The following is a 21100-nucleotide window of genomic DNA, read 5'->3' on the forward strand; positions in this document are numbered from 1 at the left end:
GGTAGAGGTTTATTATGATCGACTCATTGATAGCTTCTAAGCTTCTTCATGAATGAAGACCGCCAGCTAAACTGAGTGTATATAATCCTGTGTAGAGCCTCAGGGTCGTCAGGTCATAGTACGTCGTTACCTACCCGCTATGATTCGCACAAAGTCTCTCGTAAAATTGGTGGTGGGGGCAAGACAAATTAGCACCAGCAGCCTTCAAATGCAGGAACAGGCATCTAAAGTCATGACGTCTTTCGCCAAACGTGGAGAAGTCGCCGTTGTTACTCTAAACAACCCACCACTTAACGTCCTGAGGTAAATATCTTGGCGCCCATTGTCACTTTCAGTGTGATTAGATATTAGGTTATGAACGTAAGAGAGTGTCGATTGTTTTTCTTCTGAACCCGACCGATCTTTGCAGAGGCGGGTGTCTACACCAGTGCAGTGGTATAGTGGTAGTGGAGCTAACCGGGCGCTTTTTCGCTGCATTATAGTTCACGCAATTAGCCCCTGTTCTAGGGTACACACTGATGTAGCTCTCCGCATTTATTACAAGGTGCGTGATTAGAGTATAGATATTGAACATTGAATAAGAGTTTAATTCCAGCCACATGTCACAGCATTGATATTAATCAACCGATTGGTAATCTAAATCACACAAGTTGAGGGGTGTAAAGTTTGTGGGTTATAGCTCGCAGTGCAATGGAGTCATGTTAAATTCTTTCTCAAGGTCGAGCAGACAACATCATCCTGAACATGCAACACGTACTATGTTCAAAGTCCTTCGACTTCAGAGGAGCATACATTAAATAATTAATGCCACGCATGTTTATATCTTGTATTGTGTGTACCGTAGGCTTATCTATCACACTAGTATGTATCTAACCCCAGCGCGCGCGGGGCAGTAAACAGACACGTGTTGGGGTCGCTGGTATGGTTAATCTAGTGCATGACATTACTAATAAACGCGATCAGTCTGTGCTCATCAGAAGGATCAGATCAAAGGTAATTATTTGTTCATTGTGCGGAATAGATTTCTGATCAGAGCTGCTAGCTGTGGACTTCTTCCACTTCAGATTGACCCCAATGGACCTACCTTTGAAAGACTTACCTGGTATCTAATCTAGCATATAAGCGTTAGAGGCGATGTATACTGCAAAGAAGAAGATGTTCTGCTTAAGTGTTCAATCTCCTACATATCTTCTCCCTTCTCCATATTTTTCCTTTCTCCTGCTATTTTGTCCCAATGTGTACTCCCATTATTTCTTTCCCATCTCTACCTTTCTCTTATATAATCAGAGCTTTTTATACAGCTTCAGTTTTTAATTCAAACCATATTTTACAAGTCATATGCTTTGGTTTATCTCCAATTTTGGTGGGTCTAACTATACAAGCTACAAGCTGTGCTTTTGATTAATTCACCCCCATCTCATTTTTCTTTTTGCTATTTTGTATTACCTTGAATTCTGTTGCTGAAGTATCTGTTTCAATTATCTTTTATGTCAAGACAATGTTAGCAAAAGTCATTGCATTGTAATGATTGTAATTTGGTTATGTTTGTTTGTTTCTTGTGAAAACAACATGGAAATAAGTTCAAATTGATCAAATCAAACAAAATGTAGTAGTCTTGTAGTATAACTGCACCATAACACACAATTCCTGAAAAGTCTTGCACATAATGTTCCTCAGTCATCTGCAGTGGAAATATGAAATGGTATAATTTATCATTTTCTTATACATACATTTTTGGTGAAATATGCCCTTTATCTACCTTCTGTTAAGGATAATAAATTCATAAGTTTTTATTAGTATTGATAGGAGTTAAGCTTTTACAGAAATATTGAAACACATCGTTTGATAAATGTTCTGTTGAAGAAAAAAAGTGCATGCATTTTAAAACTGTGCAGTACATGAATTACATATAGATTTCATGCATGCATGTGTAAAAGGCAATAATTCATTTTCCACTCAGAATGAATTGATAGTCATCATATTCATTTAATTTTCCATTCTTCAGCAGCAGGAGCATGTTGCAACTTGAATTTATGCCACTTTTATATCACACATGTTTCCCCGCTTCAGTGATAATGTCCACTGATGAATGGGACTTCAAAAGACATTGTGTCATATCTATTACATGTTGATTAATCAAAGGCTACTGTATAATAGACCTTTAGTTTAAAAAGTTCAATGTGGGAGACAAAACACCTGTGGTGTATCACACAACTTGCTCAAAAAATCTCAAGAGTAATATATGATTTTTTTAATCTTTTTATTTTCAGTTTTTCCTTAAGGGCGTCGATTGTCCAGTCTATCAGGGTAAGCAATCTTAAAAATCCTTTGAATTTTGCCAAGACCAATCATTATACAGATATGAATGTTACTCTGGTACCATGATTTTATGTGTAAAAAAAAAAAAATACCAACAATATCGTTGAAGTGAACGAGGAATGTAAATACATCATATTGTGCAAATTTGCAATTTACGTGAAAGATTTTGTGCATTTGTAACTCAGTGGCCACGGAGGTATTTGACAACTTTGCATCAGAATTTCATGTAAAGTCACCATGGTCAAAGCCTTGCCTGTATGAATCTCATCAGTTCAATGGCATATTTGCTTACCTACGCCTAAGCTGTAGCCCTTCTGTATTATTCATTGATACATTCCTTGTACACTTTTGTTAAACATATTGTAAACCCAAATGGAGAAAAATTTATTTTGTAAGCAACTTTTATTTTATCTGAAGTGCTATCAACAGTGTGTCCACATGTGCAATGATATACTACAAGAGCAATAAATCAAATCTAATGAAGTTAAAAAAAAATATGCTAACCATTATGCAATGACCAATTTGAGCATAATCCTATGGAAAAAAACAATTCATAATGAAAGTCTTTGACACAATTTTCTGACTTTTGCTCGACTGCAGGAAGCTGAAAATGATGCATCCATCAAGAGCATCGTTTTGTGCGGGGCGGGGGGTCGAGCGTTCTGCGCCGGCGCGGACATCACAGAATTCGGCAACCCAGATCTGGTCTTCAAAGGTACACACTCGGTGGTTATCTCATATTTGCATTCTTCTCCAGAGGAATTCAATTATGTTGTCAAGTCATCAATCACCAGTGCATGTATAGTCCAAAGGACCCATTGTTACCCCCGTTATGACTGAACGGAGGCTCATTGTTCAGAGCAGTGTAGACCAAGTAAAAGGTCACTCTTAGCATAGTCTGGGCTCCATCCCTTTTTCCTTGGTGCAATATTTTTCCAGTGGCGACAAACCAAGAGAGGGCGCATATTTTCTTATTGCGATAATTGTGAGACTGCGCACCCAATGTTCCGTCTCGTTTTCAGTGGTGCGATATTTAAACGACTGTGACAAACCCAGAGGATCTGCAAAGTTTATTATTGCAATAATCACAAGACTGCGCACCCAATGTGTATCGCAGTTCTCAGCGTATAGCAGTCCTCGGGTGTCACGCCCTCTCACGGCTTGTCTCGTACATTGAATCACTGCTGCGAGTAAAAAGAGTCTAGAAGCTAGACTACTCTTAGCAATGGAAAGCTTTGTAGAGGCGTGGAGGATCATAAAATGAGTTACCAGTGTATCAAAAGTTAGAGTGGCCTTTTGCTGTGCTACCTTCTTTAATGATTCAAAATTGGTGGCATGCTCTCTGTTCCGAAAGAGGGCCAAAAAGATGAATCAGGAAAATCCAAGTGAGCACTCAGATCATACCAGCCAACATTTGCATTGATTATGACACAGTTCTTCACGAGGTGAAATAATCCGTCTATAAAGCATTGCAATGTCACAGTTGTGTCTTATTTAATTTTTATAGCTTCTTTCAGTAGTGTATTCACCTTATCTGCATTACCTTTATATGGAGAATACATTCCCAGTCGATCCCTTTACATCAACTTTTCCACAAATATTCGACGCATTCAAGAGTTGCCAAGATAACAAAATAGCTGCATGAGTAGTGTCCATTGAAGGAATATCGACTTAACAGAATGATTATGTTTATACAAGTAGAAAAATATGATAGGGCTGTTAATTTTTTTTTCTAGTCTTCTTTTTTCCCAAATTAATGCAATAATGGTTTGTATGCTGTAACAAATAATAATGTTTTCATTTGCCACCTTAGAGCCAAATCTGATTGACGTCACCAAAGTTGTAGAGGCGTGCAGCAAACCGGTGGTGGCAGTCCTTCACGGAACCAGCCTTGGCGGAGGGGTGGAGCTAGCCCTCGGCTGCCACTACAGACTGCTGGACAAGGGAGGAAAGTAAGTACTGGGGCGACGCCCAAATAACCACTTATCATACTTGTAAAATTGTAGACCATTGGGTATAATATTATTGATAACAAAATATTGCATTTTCTATGGTTGAAATAATATACACTTGACAGGCCCTTGAAAATTATTATATCCCAATGAATATATTTCTTCAGTGCTGCGTGCATCAGTAAAAAAAAAAAAAAAAAAAAAAAAAAAAAAAAAAAAAAAAAATGATGTCTTGGGGAAAATGTAACTCCCTTGGAGATGTCAGGTGTTATATTCCAACGTGGAAAATTCAATATTTGTATTATATTTATATAATTATACAGTATGTCACGATTAACCAAAAGGCTGAGTGCATTGTTAGTGGTTGGTGTGTGCTTATGTACCCTCACTGGCAGAATGGGCTTACCGGAGGTCCATCTTGGCATCCTGCCCGCAGCAACGGGGACCCAGAAACTACCCAGAGTGATGTCCATCCAGAATGCCATCGAGATGATCACCTCTGGACGTCATCTGTCCAGCAGAGAGGCCTTGGACAAAGGACTGGTGGACAAGGTCTGTGTATTGTGTGACTTGCTACATATTTGTTGTCATTGTAAGATACTGTATGTATGCTAGATATTATAGCTTATGGCTTATTATGGATTATAAATCGACACTTCCGACAATTTTGAGAGTGGGAGAGTACAATAATGATCACAGAAGAGCATGCATGTACATTGCATTTTGTCGGCTAAGAATGAGAAGGGTGTTAAGGTGCCTTGAACAATATGTCTGTAGTGGCAACTTAATGCCCTTATCATTCTCAGCTGATGATTTGATGTCGGATCAGAGTTAGTATTGTCGCATGTTGTTAAATTCAGGAATAGCACCCAACTCATGAATTCACAAATGTGAAAACCTTTCGAAACATTTATCAGAGTACATACAGTGTAGCTGTGTTAATTATGTACATGAGGCAATACTTGTGTAGAACTATTCATTCATTGATTTTATACAGTGTCTCAACTGACGTGTCAGCATGAAAGAAATATTTTGTTTTGGACTCTGCAGGATTTATCAAGAGCTTAAACCCTTTTCTCTGAAGAAGTTCATGCCATGACACTCACCACTCGCCCGTTATTTCCTTTGATATGATAACTGATATTAGCATTGAACTGCTTAGCCTCATGACCATTAAGACTGATTAATCTCTATCGATGCTGCAAAAGGATTTATTCATCACCTTGTACAATTTGATTTGTAATCTCCAAAGATTTGCTCATGTTACACCACTTTTAAAGGAATTGCACTGGCTGCCCATTCGCCGAAGAATTAATTTCAAGATATTGATGCTGGTTTATAAAGCTCTGAATGGTCAGGCCCCTAGTTATATATCAGTGAATTATTGAACTTTAAATCTCAGACTCATAGCCATAATCTCCGCAGTACAAATGATAGATTGATATTGCAGAAACCCCAAATCAAAACAAAAGTTACCTTAGGTGACCGATCATTTTCTTTTGCAGCCCCTAGGTTGTGGAATAGATTACCATTAGACATTCGGAATTGTCAGACTTTAGACAGTTTTAAATCAAAAGTGAAAACTTTTTTGTTTTAGCATAGGCCTATTTCTTTTTGTACTTCCCATGCAGCATTGTGCAACATAGGAACTTAAGAGCTCTTGAAGCGCAGTAGAATATATAGACATAGTTTCTGCGCTTAATAAATGATTTATTATTATTATTATTGTACAAGGTGTATCAAGAAATGAGTGATCTGACACCTCTTGAACTATTCCCCATCAAATTAGGGGAAAAAAGACAACAAAAAAGTCATCTAACAGTCATTTCTTTTATTCACATGAAGTGTTTGAAATGGACGATCTAGCAGTCATGTGACCAAGATGGCTGTCATCAGAATACCTGTGAGATATCACATCAGAATACCTTGTAACATTAAAACCGGCTTGGCTACTCTGACTATTTGTTATTTTGTCATTTTCATTTTGTCAGTCAGTTTTAACAAGTTATGTCACATCAATGACTTATTTGTTTTTCAAAGCATTTTTTATACTTGAAATCAGGGATGCCAGAGTTAAGAGTTTAATCTGACTTCAGACTTTTTTTTACTCTACCCAGAATCTTTTAGTTTTAGACTTTTTCCTGTCCATGTGGTTTGAAATATTCACAGTATATTGCACTTCAGACCTCTTTACACATGTTTCATATATTTTGACTTTTCTCTGCAGGTACTCCGACACCCCTGTGTAATTCATGAACAAAGGAAAGACAGTAGAATGCAAGAGGGAAAATTATAGTGGTTGGCGTTATTATCAGTTTGAAATATTTGATGTGCGCTCAGTATTTCATGCAGAGTGACTCTATGGAAGTCTGTTTGTTTGTTTGTTTTTTACCTCCGTAGGTCATTGAAGGTGACCTTGTAGAAGAGGGCGTGGCCTTTGCCCAGAGCATAGCCAATGAGCCGGTAGATGGGCGGAGAGTCAGCCGAATGCCTGTGAAAGTAGATGACTCCACTCCAATGGTCTTCCAAGGTTAGTCTCTTCCCATTTGCTGTCATTATTGTTTCAAGTAACTTTCAATGTAGGGTACCTTACTGAATAATAATGACTTTGTTAACATATAACAATAGATGACAAAACAAAGATTGTGTAGAGGTCGTGATCATGAGGCAGAAACTGAAATTGAAAACCCAAATTGTCACTTCATTGCACTGAGTGGATAAAACAGACAGTCTTGACCAGGATACTTCTATTTTGCTCTCAATAACTTTATGGGGCTTCCAGCCACCTGTACCTGATAATATGATCAATAAAAGACATTGGAATACATCTTCCCCTAAACTGAGCATACTTAGCATCTTTCCGTGCAACGTCTTTTGTTAATCATATTGATAGCATGGAAACATGTAAGTTATACTCAGTTTAGGGGAAGGTGCATTCCAATGTCTTTGTTAATCATAGTAATACTATAGCAATATTGACAGATGATGTCACTGGCAGAACCTTGGTTTTAAAGGTTTTCTATGGGTGCATTCAAGTAATCTGAAAAAAAAAAGGAAAATTATGATAAAATATATGGCGTGTATTTAGATATTCATTCGACCAAATACATTGTAAGTGATGTGGAGGGTATCATGAATTAACACAAGTCAACATGCATTTGCATTGTGTAGTTCCTTTAAGATAAAAGTACATGATCTTTTCAACTGCCCCTCCCCCTTCTTTTCCAGCTGCCTACCAGAAGGTTGCGGCAAGGGCCAGGGGTCAGTATTCCCCCCTCTTCTGCATCAAGGCCATCGAGGCGGCCACCAAGGCACCCTCCTTTGAGGAGGGCCTCAAGATGTAAGTAGCTGTAGTTGTGGCACTATTGAACAAGGACTCTTTGATTAAGGTTTTTGTTGGTTATCTAGCACAAGGATTTCTGTCATTTATTGTTTCTTTAATTTTTCCATCTGAGATGCTAGATAGCCCATATTCACCTGCACTAAGTGGTCTTCCATGTCCAGTTGGATTATCCTGGATAGCCGACATATTCAGCTACATTAAGCTGGTCTTCCATGGGGTCCAGTTGGATGTGAGGTGGGACCTCTTCACCAGGTTATCCACCCTGCTCTTTGTGATGAATGAATGAAGCGAGATCTTTTACAAGCATGAGTTGTGACTCTGATACACACAGGACCTCCATTCATGTCCTATCTTAGGGACAGAGTGTTTTGCCTCTTACTAGAGGGGACAGTATGATTGCACACAACATTGCTCAGTGGGACCGATTTACCAGACCGAAATGACAGATGATACTGTTTAATCAGCTCTATAGACTGCCATTCGGGTACATTCAAGGGCTCTCTTGAAGCATACTTATTGCCGTACTGTACCCATGCCAGACAAGTGCTCAAACCCTCCCAAAGTATACTATACCTTACTGTACCTTGCCAAAAGCAGCCTGCTTTCCAGTGTACTCCAAAATTTTACAGTACTGTACTGTGCCACATTGAGCACTCGAATGCAAAATGGTTCAAAAGCATACCTTACCTTACCAGCTGCTGACATGAGAAGAATGTGCATAACACACACTATGTTATACTATTAGGAGTTGATTTTCTTTTTTCTTTTTTTCTTTTTCTTTTTTCTTTTTTTTTCTTTTTTTTTTTTTTGGGGGGGGGGGGGACATCTGTATGTTGTGTAGATGGGCCAGGTGCATGACCCTGTGATTACAAACGAGCAATCACTTGGCTCGAGTCTAAAAATAACTCGTGACGTTCGCTATCCACAGAATGCTTGAATGTTCCCAATCTTGCATAGTACGGTACAGTGCGGTTCAGTTCACTTTTGAGTACAAATATTTCCTTAGTTGTTATTATTTAGATGAGTATTTATTGGTATGGTTTTACTTTCTGTTCTTCACATACATAGGGAGAGAGAGTATGCCAAATTCCTGTCCTTGTCTACCCAAGCTCCGGCCCTTCAGTATGCATTCTTTGCAGAGCGAGCTGTCTCAAAGGTTCGTACAAAGTTACGTTACCAATATGACCTTCATGCTTCCATACAATAGCTGTGTTTGCACTCGGGAGTTATCTCCTTTTGCATCATTCATGATTAGAAATTTGTCTCTTTTTTTTCTCTGCCAAGGTTCACACAGGGCAACATTACCAGACTGCACGTGCATAAACACTGACTGGAATATGACCCGGGGTAACAGAACGTGCAGACTTTGCAAGTTGCATTATGGCACTATTAAAGGGGATGGCTAGTAACTGATCAGTGGGAATCAGTGGGAACGCTGGGGGATGATTTCCTAATCGGTAATCCGTGTGGGATTCATTTAAGAGTACATTTCATATCTATTGATGTGCGAAAATTATTTACTCCGGAATGGTCTCATAATGTTCAAGTAATGTGCAGTTTAATGCCCCGTCACAGTACAGGCACGCTAACCTGGAAACATTAAACTGCACATTACTTGAATATGAGACCATTCTGAAGCAAATAATTTTCACACAACAATAGATATATAATGTACTCTTAAATGAATCCCCCAAGAATTGAAACAATCATCCCCCAGCATTCCCACTGATTCCCACTGATCAGTTACTAGCCATTCCCTTTAAACAAGATTGGGTTGTGCTTTAATATAGTGTGTAGTTCACACACAAGTGACACAGGACAAATTATTGTGAGAGGTTTGAAAAATGAAAATCTATCTGAATTACTTTTCACATCGCAATGCATTAATGAAGAGTTAAAATTTTTGCGTGGCCACACACAATTGATTATTTTTGTGTTGCACTTTTTAAAAAAATGTATTTTCAAAAACTGTTAATTTTGGCTGTGTTCAAATGGAACTAATTAGTTGTTTCTCCACTGATTGGAATTTTTTTTCCTTTTTTTTCCTTTTTCTTCTTTCTTGTTTTATGGTTATCTAGAGTGCCAATGCCACGTACTGTGCACAAAGAGTGTACATGTTACCACAGGCAATTTGTTCATGTACCATGTCAGTGGTACTTAGGGGTGATGGTTCTCAGAGTTAAAGAAAATTGAGGAATAGTGTGTTTATTTATGTAGACAGATTGTTCATCAAATGTCTGTCAGTGTATAAACTTACATAAGACAACAAACTTACTACTTTGTCACATTTTAATCATCTTAAATTGAAGAAAAGTGGTTGTATGATTGTTCTTGAGACTCGGTTTATGAAGAGCAGTAGCTGCTAGGATACCAGTTGTTCTTATCAATTTTAATCATATATATTTTCTTGTCAGTTCAGAATAGTGGGGGACCTTGTCAAACATTTAAACATTTGTCTAGACAGAACAAGGGCAAAAAAGCATTTCACATACTGTACACGCCATATATTTTGCGAGTCTAAATTTTTGCAAATCCGGAATTCCCGACGATTTCGCGAGTGGTTAAATTCGCGATCGTGGAGTCCTGCACTGAATGGAGAAGTGTACACACGTACATCACATTCACATCGGGATCAGAGTCAATATTTTCGCGTGTCTTTAATTTCGCAAATAGCACCCGACTGGCGGAATTCGCGAAAATAAAAACCTCGCGAAATATTCAGCATATACAGTATCTGATTCATGAAGTGAGACACATATATAAAGCATTGCAAGTCCATAGATGTCTTGGGATAACAATAAAATATTTAGGGTTTGCAAAGATATGGGTAATAGATATTCGTCTTTATTAATCCTATTTTTACCAATCCCTGAGTTTGTTGTTTCCTTCCATCCCCCCCCCCCCCCCAAATAGTGGAGTGTCCCAGATGGCTCAGCTAGTTACAAGACAGCCAGGGGGCAAGAGGTGAAATCAGCAGCTGTGATTGGTGCAGGCACTATGGGTGTGGGCATCACCATGTCTCTCATCACCAGTGGCATTCCAACTTACCTCACGGAACAAAACCAAGAGGTGCTCAAGAAAATAATCCTTCTTTTTTTTGTCTCTTTCACTAGCTTTTCCTCTCTTCTCTCTCTTTGTCCTTCCCTTATTATATTTCTCTCTTTTGCCCTCTCTTCATAGATATATTCTCTGACTGTCTTATTGCCATCTCTTCATATATATTTCTCTCTCTCTGTTCATTCGTCATATATGTTTCTCTCTGTCTTTGTTCTCTCTTCTTATTTCTCTCCCTGTTTGCCCTGTCTACATAATCATATATTTCTCTTTCTCTGCCCTGTCTTCTCTTCACACATATTTCTCTCTCTCTCTTTGTCCTCTCTTCTCTTTTCATTCATATACTCTCTCATTCTCTCTCATGTTTTGTTTTGTTTCCTTTGATGTTCATGTGGCATTGTATTAAATGATATTTCACTGAGAATTTAATTCATGCATTTGATATCAGCAATGCATTTGCAGCCAGTTCATTGAAAGATCTGCATCCAGCAATGACCATAGTCCATGGTTTAAATGTTGACAAAGAATGATACAATCACAGTTGAAAAGTGTGTAAAAGTGGTGGTTTGTGACATTGTGTGTGAGAACTTGGATCTGCTTTCTTGCCAGTTCTTGGACAGGGGACTCAAGATGGTGCAGGGCATTCTAGCTCACGGGGTCAAACAGGGGCGCATGAGCCAGCAGAAAGCCGAGAAGATCTTCTCCCTGGTACGTCCGACGCTGAGCTATGACGACCTGAAGGACGTCGACGTGGTGATAGAGGCCGTCTTCGAGAACATGGCCCTGAAGAAGGAGATCTTTGGCAAGCTGGACAGAGTGTGCAAGCCCAGTGCCGTCCTGGCCAGTAACACGTCGACCCTGGACATCGATCAGGTGACCAGAGGATCATGCAAGTTTAGGCCAAAAAGAGTACCTCAGTGATGATGTCATGGTCCTTTGCTATAGCTTAGTTGCTGGTTCCAAATGAGATATTCCCTGTACAATACTTTTGGCAGTGGGGTAGAATTGAATTGAATTGAATTGAATTGAATTGAATTGAATTGAATTGAATTGAATTGAATTGAATTGAATTGAATTGAATTGAATTGAATTGAATTGAATTGAATTGAATTGAATTGAATTGAATTGAATTGAATTGAATTGAATGTTTATTGTCCACAATGTGAATGTGGAAATGTGCCTTCCACCAGCGTTACATACAAGAGATACACACAAATAGTAGTTGTTCAAAAAAAACAACCTATGCGTGACAAATTACAAATAACATCAAACAAAAATATTCTGCAATGATTATTGCAGAAAATAAAAATAATAACTGTTATATTCATAATACATCTTACATCTTACATAATACATCGAATCAGGTACATGTGTTCACAGATATTTGGGCAACATGAGGTTGTTGAGAACCAGTTTTCTACTCAGTGTTCTGTCAATTTGTTGGGAGTTTGAGATTTTCCAGTGGATCTCAATTTTTTTTGTTGGTTTAATTAATGCAAAAAAAAAAGGAACCAAGCTGATGAAACATGTCAAAACTTTTCCAACCAAAACTTCACACATTTATTTTTTCCTACTGATTTTTTTTTATAAGACTTTATCAGATTTCGACTTTTGAATGACTTTAGGACTGTTATGGCAACCTGCAGTAGCCTCCGATAAACTAGTGGTTTGTGGTTGATATGTACTAACACTCCTTGATTTCTTCCTCCCTCTATTTCACTTTCCTTTCCCTCTTTCTCATCCCTCTTTTGTATACATCTCTCTCTGTTTTTTGTTTTTTTTTTGTTCTATTTCTCCTATTTATCTCTGAGTTTCTCGCTTATCCTCTCATTCAATCAATCCACAGATGGCCTCGGCTACCTCCAGGCCAGACAAGGTGGTCGGGATGCACTTCTTTTCTCCCGCTCACATCATGAGGCTGCTGGAGAATGTGAGGGGCAAGGCGACCTCCCCCGAAACCATGGCAACGGCTATGGAGTTGGGCAAGCGTGTGAAGAAGGTGTGTTTCTCTGGCTACATATCTGTCAATCCATCTTAAAGACAGGACAGAATTCATGTCATATCCTTACAACCCATGTGTTTATAAGTAACTGCTAAGTCTTTTTTCCCCTTTTCATTGAGTTGGGAGTAGGATTTTTCCTAATAGTCTTCAGTGTCATTATTTTACAGCTGCAGATGTTAATGGTAAGTTCTTAACCTATGTATTGCAATTTGACCCATGTTTTTTGTATTTCAAAGACCATTTCAACTTGATATTTGGTGGAATTATTGTTATATTATCTGTCATTTTGATTAGCAACAAAAAAAGCATTTTATAATGAACCTCCAAATGGTATTAAAAAATCAAAGCAATCCATTTGATGTCTATCTTTGAAATGGATGATTAATCAAATGCTTGTGTGTATTCTGCTTTGCAGAATCTCAGATGAATTCTATTTCATGTACCAATATGAATGTTTTTATCAATTTGTGGTTTGAAATGTCGCCAAGAATATGAACCTCACATCAAGGCAAGCAAATTTGTTCAGAAAAGAATGATAATTGCCAGTCAATGTTTTTGTATTGTCATTTCATTCACATGCACCTCTAATTTATGTTTTGTGAAGAAACCAAGTGAATATTGATTTGAATTGAATTACAGTGAATTGAAATGAATTGAATGGAATTGAATTGATTCAATAGTTTTCATTCTGCCTCTGTAATTAGGTGGCCGTTCTTGTCGGGAACTGTCCTGCGTTTCTTGGCAACCGAATGCTGGCACCCTATTCCAGGGAGGTACGAACTTATTGGGTGTCATATCAACTTTCGGTATAAAGGAATCAAGTACTGAGTAGTATTGGCATGTAGGTTATTCTCTGAGCTTTTAATTACTCAGAGATGAAAGACAAAGAATTTATGTGTTGTAGGTATACTACAATGGACTCCTGTTGTAACCAAGTCCTCGAGACCAGCAGTTTTCATTCGTTATAAGTAAAAAACATGGGGCACATAATGTTTCGGCCTTGATTTGTACTTCTTTGTAACAAGAAATTTGTTATAATCGTGTTCATTATAATGGGGGTGCACTCTATGTTCTTTTGTTGTCTGCACACTTGTTTGTGCATGAATAGCTGTTCTTATAACTCATTCAAAATATCTGTGTGAAAACCTACTTGTCACAAAGGTTGTTGTTGTTTTTTTTTTAATCTTTTATGTCCCCCAATGTGCTCTATACCTCACTTTACCATGTGCCTTCATTACCGGTATGTCTTTCTTGCAGGCAATGTTCCTAATTGAGGAGGGAGCTCTACCAAGTGAGGTAGACCAGGTCCTGGAGGACTTTGGTCTTGCCATGGGTCTCTTCCGCATGGGAGATTTGGCAGGTGAGCTAGATCAACCCAACCAACAACCAACCAACAGAAGCATTTGCTTCTGATGTGTATAAATACAAGTTTGAATATCTTTCATTTCAATTCCTTTGTTTTCAACAGTGCCAAAAATTTTTCATACACAAAATAACACAATATCGATACTGTGTACAGTATTCATCGCATAATCGGGCATCTGATAATCGGGAACCTCGCTTAAATGACATACGCTTCCCAGAAACATTTCCAATGCACGTTATTTTCACTGGATAATCGGGCGGGGACCTCTGATAAACGGGACAATTTTTCTTCAAGCGATCTTTGATTTTGTTGATATTTTACACAAAAAATATACCAAAATACCACAATAATATTTCATAGATTCCCTATCAGTTGTCGTTTACATCAAACTTACAAAGCAAGCTTCGGACTGGTGTGTTTTGACCTCCGTCCATCCAGTACACGTACATTTCAGCTCGCTGCCCGCCTTCGCTTTTCTGTACATGTGTATATATGGCGAGCCAGATCGCTACAACACATGTACAGTGCAGTGATCGCGGCAAGTAAACAATCAAGCCGTGATGATTGAATGACTGAAGGACTTTTCATTGACGTTCCCACATCAGTTCTGGGTAATCATTTCCCATGGTTGTGGATATACAGAACGCCCTACGTGTCCAAGAATTCTACGAATGTTTAAGAAAGTGCTAGCTTTTAATCCACATATTTTGTGTTCGAAGAGAGGCGACAGAAGAAGAACCCGGTTGCGATTACTCTACATCATTGCGAGAATGCAGGGACAGCTAGAGGGTCGCGCCGAGGGTAGCGTGGTTGTGTATTCATGTCAAAGAGATTTTCCCCAGTGACTGCTAGAGTGCGGAGTCTTCATACGCCCTGTACTATTGTTTTGTGAGCGCAAGGGGAGCATTGGATGACAACGAGGCGGTACAACGGTAGGCTCACCCCTCGTGCTAACACGCTAGCAAACGAGCAACCGAGGAGCAGCCAAAATCAAGTGCGTACTCGCGTAAAAGTTCATAAGTTCGCGTAATACGCGCTGTAGAAATGTATACATAGTACGCAAAGTCCGCCATTGTTTAGTGACCTATGGCGGCCCCCATGAAATCACTGACTCCATTGTAGAGTCCGCCCTCTAGTGGTGGGGAGGAGAAAAATCTCTTTGATTCATGTACATGTACAGTACGTCAGTATGCATGTGTGTGTGTGTGTGTGTGTGTGTGTGCACTACATAATGTACATGTCGTATGCCGTTAGTGTATGGTGAGTGCTCATCGCGAAATCGGGCACCCCGCTTAAAGGGGCCGTGTTTGCTACTCCCAACCTGTCCCGATTATGCGATGAATACTGTATTAACGAAGAAAATATTTGTGAAATTAAAAATACTATGCATCACTTTCAGATGATATTGAATTGAAATTAAAGTTGATTGGTTCACAAGCTCACAAGCTGTCAAAAATGTTTTTCTTTGTAATATTTTGTTTTTCAAATTCATGAAATTCTTCCATGTTTTGAAAAAACAAGAATTTCATGAATTTGAATGATTACCCAGTAGGCCTACCTGCTGAATGCTGTAAGGATTAGAACCAACACTTGCTGTCTGGCAGAAGCATGGTAATTTAGTGGAGATGACGCCTGTCCTGTGATCAGGAGGTCGTAGGTTCAAATCCTGCTCGAGTATGTATGCCAATGATTTTTTTATCGTGGCTACTACTAGAACACTGATCAATTCAGTGCTTGTTTATGTTAATATTTTGTTTTGTTGTGCATTTTTGGCTGACTTGATCTTTGATATGCCTGAACTTATGCACTCTCCTCACGCTCGACCTCCCCCTCCCTCCACTGTTTCAAGGTCTTGACGTGGGCTACAAGAGTCGGAAGGAGTTTGGCCTGATTCAGCGGGAGGGGCAGATGGACCGGATCAGACAGGGGGAGCGCTACAGCCCCCTCGGCGACTGGCTGGTGGAGAAGGGTCGTCTGGGCCAGAAGACAGGTTGGTTCGGAGAGAAAGGGCAATCCATGATGGTAGGGAGACATTGGGGAGCAAAGTGGCTAACTGAGTGTACATGCAAATTGGAATAACAGAGGGTGATTTGAAACTTAATTACAATTGTGTTTCAAATGATGGTCCAGAGGTGTTTTTCCAATATGTTCTTAGGTAGCCACAAGACTACACTAATTTGATTCAAGAGATTACCAGATGTATCCTATTTATATCAAATTTATGTCAAAAATAGGAATTTAGCAAAGACTTTTTTTGAAATCAGTGGAAGGCTTAGAATGGGATGACATCACACCCCTACCGATTAACAAATAAAGTGAGAGTATTCCATAATGTTCTTGTTTTTATGTACAATTTTGACAAGACTTGCAATTCTGTTATTTGATATTACTTTGTGAGAGCCTATGAGCATGATGTGGCATTGCACATTTAAAGGGGCGGATCCAGCAATTCCGTAAAGGGGAGACGCCCCCATTTTTTTCCTTTTTATTTACTTTGTTTTAACAAAAAATAAAGAAAGTGCAAGCACCTGGGGCGCCCCCCTCTGGATCCACCACTGCATTTATGTGCAGTTTTGGCCATACAGCCAGATCACAAACGAGGTGATTTTTTCATGCACATTGAAAACCTGACAACCAGTCCACCCCAAACCTTTGCAGGCAAGGGCTATTACAATTACGGCAAACCAGGAGGTCGAAAGCCAGAGGTCGATCCTGAGGTCACACAGATGATTCTTGACTTCTCAGAGAAAGCTGGAGTGACAAGGAGACATATTCCAGCTCAGGTAACAAACATCGTGTTCTTGGAGACTTTTGAGTGTTGTATAGAAAGGTAAAAGATCCCATCATATTTTTCTGCTGAGGAGAATGAAATTGATGAGAACATTGGTGGTAATGGTGACAACATTAACAACTTCAGCCACAGGTCATTATCAATTATCAATTAATAGATTCTAGATTGTATTCTAAAGGGATAACATATGGGCATGTACACTGTAGCTTTGTTCTGAGATGTAGAATGAATAGCTCTAAATTCAGACTGGTGAGATGTTAGTGCACCTTTCAGAGAGCCCTTTCTGAATTCATCATACACCAGTGGTCGTTTGGTGCAGATAATATGCCTCTATTATTCATTTGTGAATGCCCTTGTGTCTATTTGGGACATTATTTCTCTTTGAGCTGCAATTTGATAACATAGGATTGAGTGAAAGCTGTATACCAAGGGAGGTTGTCGTTTGGATGAATATATGAATGTGACGAGAGTATGAACAGCTCTTGCCTCGTGCAGTGATGGATTCTGTTTTGCTGCATTGTAGGAAATCTTGGAGCGATGCCTGTATGGTCTGATCAATGAGGGCTTCAAGTGCCTAGAAGAACAGATCGCCTCATCTGATCAGGACGTTGATATGGTGTGGTGAGTTCATAGTGGCGAAGAGGAAGGAAAAGAATCATATTCATAGCATTCATAATGCTGATAATATTGAGGCAGTTTTAAAACTTTTGTATTACTTTGGAAGTGAAAAACCTCCCAGTTTTGTTATGTGTTGTAAAATTTGGCAAGTTGTCATGTATCCTGAATTACATTGAGGCTCACAGAAAAACAGAACACTTTAAAAACTTTCACATGGTAGTACAGTGCACTCCCGTTATAACGAAATGCTCGGGACCGGCAGTTTTCTTTCGTTATAACGAAATTTCGTTATAACCGACCAAATACAATTATATAGAACGAAAACACGGAAGCCACGCATATATCATATTCTGTTTATTGAATACTCGTCATACACTGGAAATCTATGTGAACAATAAAACAAATAGTTATTCAATTGCAGATTATTGTATTACAATAACACAAGTTCCCCTCGGAAACTGTGCGTGACACATCGAGCGAACACACAGTGATGCGTTCGCCCATGCAGAGACGCTATAAATGCTTGTTCCGCTATGTATTTTCGAAAGCGATCCTCATTTTGTTATAACGGAGCACATTTCTTTTGTTTTTCTTTGTCAGTGGCGCTCGGAAAAGACTTCATTATAACGAAAATTTCGCTATAACCGTGTTCGTTATAAGCGAATTTTGTACCATAGACTTTAATGGCGATAATTTTGGGACCAGAAGTTTTACTTCGTTATAACGAAATTTTGTTATAACCGTGTTCGTTGTAACGGGAGTGCACTGTATGTGAAAGAAAAAAAGAATGCAGATATGGGTATAGACAGTGGAATGACTATGTGTGGACCCTATATTTACAAATAGCTTCAATCATTTGCATGTCAAAGCCTTAAAGGCATAATTTACCATTTGCAGATGAAACAAAAACCCAGCATTAGTGCTTTTAAAATAGTTCTAAAATGTTAGCTAAGGATAGAAACAACAACTGTAAAAATTTGAATCGATAAAATCGATGTTGAGTATTGTTGAATATACAAAATGTGAACAATAGTTACAATAAAAATATTTCCTGACTAAACTGTGTACAGTTACAGTTTATTGAGAAAAGTACAGATATCTCATTATATTTCAGGCTTTATTGCAAAAATTTTATATGATAGGATGTTTTGTGGTACAACAGATCTACACATATAAATATATGCATTAAATGTCATATCTTGAAAATTTGTAAAATCACTGCTCCCAAAGGTAAACAAGACCTTTGATCTGAGAGTGATGTTCCTGCTGAAGATAGACCTACACATGTCGTTTGGAATAATTCCTCTTTCGTGTAATTTAAAAAAAGAAATGTTGGCAATGCTTGTGCCAGGGCAATATACCAATACTATTCATTTAGGCACACACCTATGCATGTTTAATGGGGTTAAATATTGATCTGAGTGAAAGATCCATAGAATGATCCCAATAAAGATATGTATATCTTTGAAGTTCTTGAGCAAACAGGCACAAGACTTCATAAGAGATGAAATTACTTTCAATTTTGTGACCTCTTTTTCCAGGCTGTATGGATACGGCTGGCCCCGCCACACTGGGGGACCGATGTACTACGCCAAGAACATCGTCGGCTTACCTAAGGTGTACGAACGTGTCTGCTTCTATCATATGCAGCATCGTAAGTCATCTTTTCTCTTCTCACTCCGGGGGGCCGGGAGATCAGTATTTCGAGGAGCATGTCGATTATTTTTTTTTTTTCGTTGGGGTCCTTGCAACCTGCATTTCAGTTTATGAAGAGTTATCTTGTTCTACGTTTTGGTTTTAAAGGTAGGGGATACCTTTTACAGACCTCCTAAAATGCAGCAAAACATTAAATATGAACCTCACGGGACTTGTTTAGGCCACTGCTTAGAAATTTGGAAGTCAACAGTTATCTACAATTTGAATAATGCACAAAACTCAATTACTCAGTAGTTCTGTGTGTCAGCCACACTTAAGCCTTTTTGTTGCAGTCTTCTGTATTTTTTTTAATTTATAAACACAAATCTAAAAGTATAAGAGCTGATGTAATAACATATAGAGTGTGTGGCAAGAATGTATATAGAAATGTTTGTAAGTTTTGATGAACTTTCTTCACAAAATATACATGATGGACACACATGGAGTGCATGGGTCTGCAAAGGTAGCCTAGTAATGTACTGGAATTTACGGTGAGCCCCGAAAAAAATTCAATTCAAAATCTGACGGTCAATAAAAATGTACTAAACTTTTCCATTATGGGAGTTTCTAAAATGATACTCTCTTCAACATACCACTGTATTTATACAACTCTTCATTTAAGGCATGCAAATGGGATTCCCTACCTTTAAACTCTAGTTATCATATTTTACAGGGAGGATGAACAGCATATAACAATGTGCAGACTGTCATGCCAGCAGTCACCAAGAGTATTCAGTACAATATCACTAATCTTGAAGAAACGTCTGGAACATGATAATTGTTAAGTTGTGCAAAAAATGGGAAAAAAACCCTACTTTTTATGTCCTCAAGTTGCTGTGGCTATTTGCTATTGTGGAACTTGAGGAGGTCGTGTTAACATTTTTCGGCCCTTTTTGGGGGTTTTGTTCAGGACTTGATGTGGGACATGAACCTATGAATTATTAGAGAAAATTATGAGAGGTGCTTCTACATCATGTAATGTGTGAATCAAGTACAGTGCTGCGGATATGATCTGCATGTTATGATCTGCATTTGCAGTTCAAACAATTTTCTTCTTCATATCGGCTTTGTTTTTTGATGTAATTGCTTTTGATATTTTCATTTGTTATACTTCCTTTGGGGTGCTGGGTTATAATGACCCTTCTTGTAACATTGTGATTAATTAAACCCTACATCTTGTCTTCAAAAAATAACGGTACTGTTTAAAGAGTTTGAATATGGAGAGTGTTCAGACAATTCACTCCAGTGATGACCAGTACTTGTCGCGACAAAACCTCATATCTCAAAAACGTCAAATGTTCGGGAGAGCAAAAAAAAAAAAACATGGCAGCCAAAGCACGAAAAACAAATGGGATTGTCTTTCCTTTGACATGCTGTGGTTGCTTCATATTTGGGGTAAAACAGCCAGGATTTGGACAGGACATCACTTAACCCATTATCTAACAATTAATCCAAAAAAAGTGATTTTCACCAAAATTTGGACAAAGGTTTTGTCATGCCAGCAATGTTAAGATTTTTCCACTATTTTTTTTTTCTTCCCTCCATCAGCTAACAGTTCTCACTGGAAACCAAGCAAGCTTCTGGAGAGTCAGGCAATGGAGGCCATCCAGCAAAGTAGACTCTAACAGTCTCGGGAATCTCAGACAAAGCCAGCAGACAAGTTTCCAACTGCAGAACTGCCAAGCCGCCCTGTTTCTGCAGTAAACTCCCTGAAGAAAGAAACAAAAATATTCTTATCATAAGAATATTTTTTTTCTTTCTTTCTGTCTTCTTCACATTCTGGCAAGAAAATTTTTAGGCTTCCCTTATTTTGAAATGACTGTGCCTTCCCATTGAGATACATGAACATACAAATATCTCCCGTATTGTTCCGTAGAACCTGACTAATTTTGATGTCATTCTAGGTCTAGGTGGCATTCATACATCTGGATTAGCAGCCCACGGAATGTTCCCTTGGTGT

General features: G+C 38.6%; 1 protein-coding gene across 1 annotated transcript; it reads left to right on the plus strand.

The window, feature by feature from the left end:
* Positions 1–139: 139 nt before the first annotated feature.
* Positions 140–20805, plus strand: LOC140243745 (peroxisomal bifunctional enzyme-like). The gene is made up of 18 exons (XM_072323412.1): positions 140–303; positions 2271–2307; positions 2920–3034; positions 4133–4271; positions 4667–4823; positions 6672–6801; positions 7500–7611; positions 8683–8770; positions 10528–10683; positions 11278–11541; positions 12515–12667; positions 13375–13443; positions 13928–14030; positions 15886–16026; positions 16695–16819; positions 17351–17448; positions 18987–19099; positions 20689–20805. The coding sequence occupies exons 1-18, from the start codon at positions 140–142 to the stop codon at positions 20763–20765; spliced, it is 2241 nt and encodes a 746-aa protein (XP_072179513.1). The 3' UTR covers positions 20766–20805.
* Positions 20806–21100: the final 295 nt, after the last annotated feature.

Source organism: Diadema setosum, chromosome 20 (assembly GCF_964275005.1).
Source record: "Diadema setosum chromosome 20, eeDiaSeto1, whole genome shotgun sequence".
In the NCBI taxonomy this organism is placed as follows: domain Eukaryota; kingdom Metazoa; phylum Echinodermata; class Echinoidea; order Diadematoida; family Diadematidae; genus Diadema; species Diadema setosum.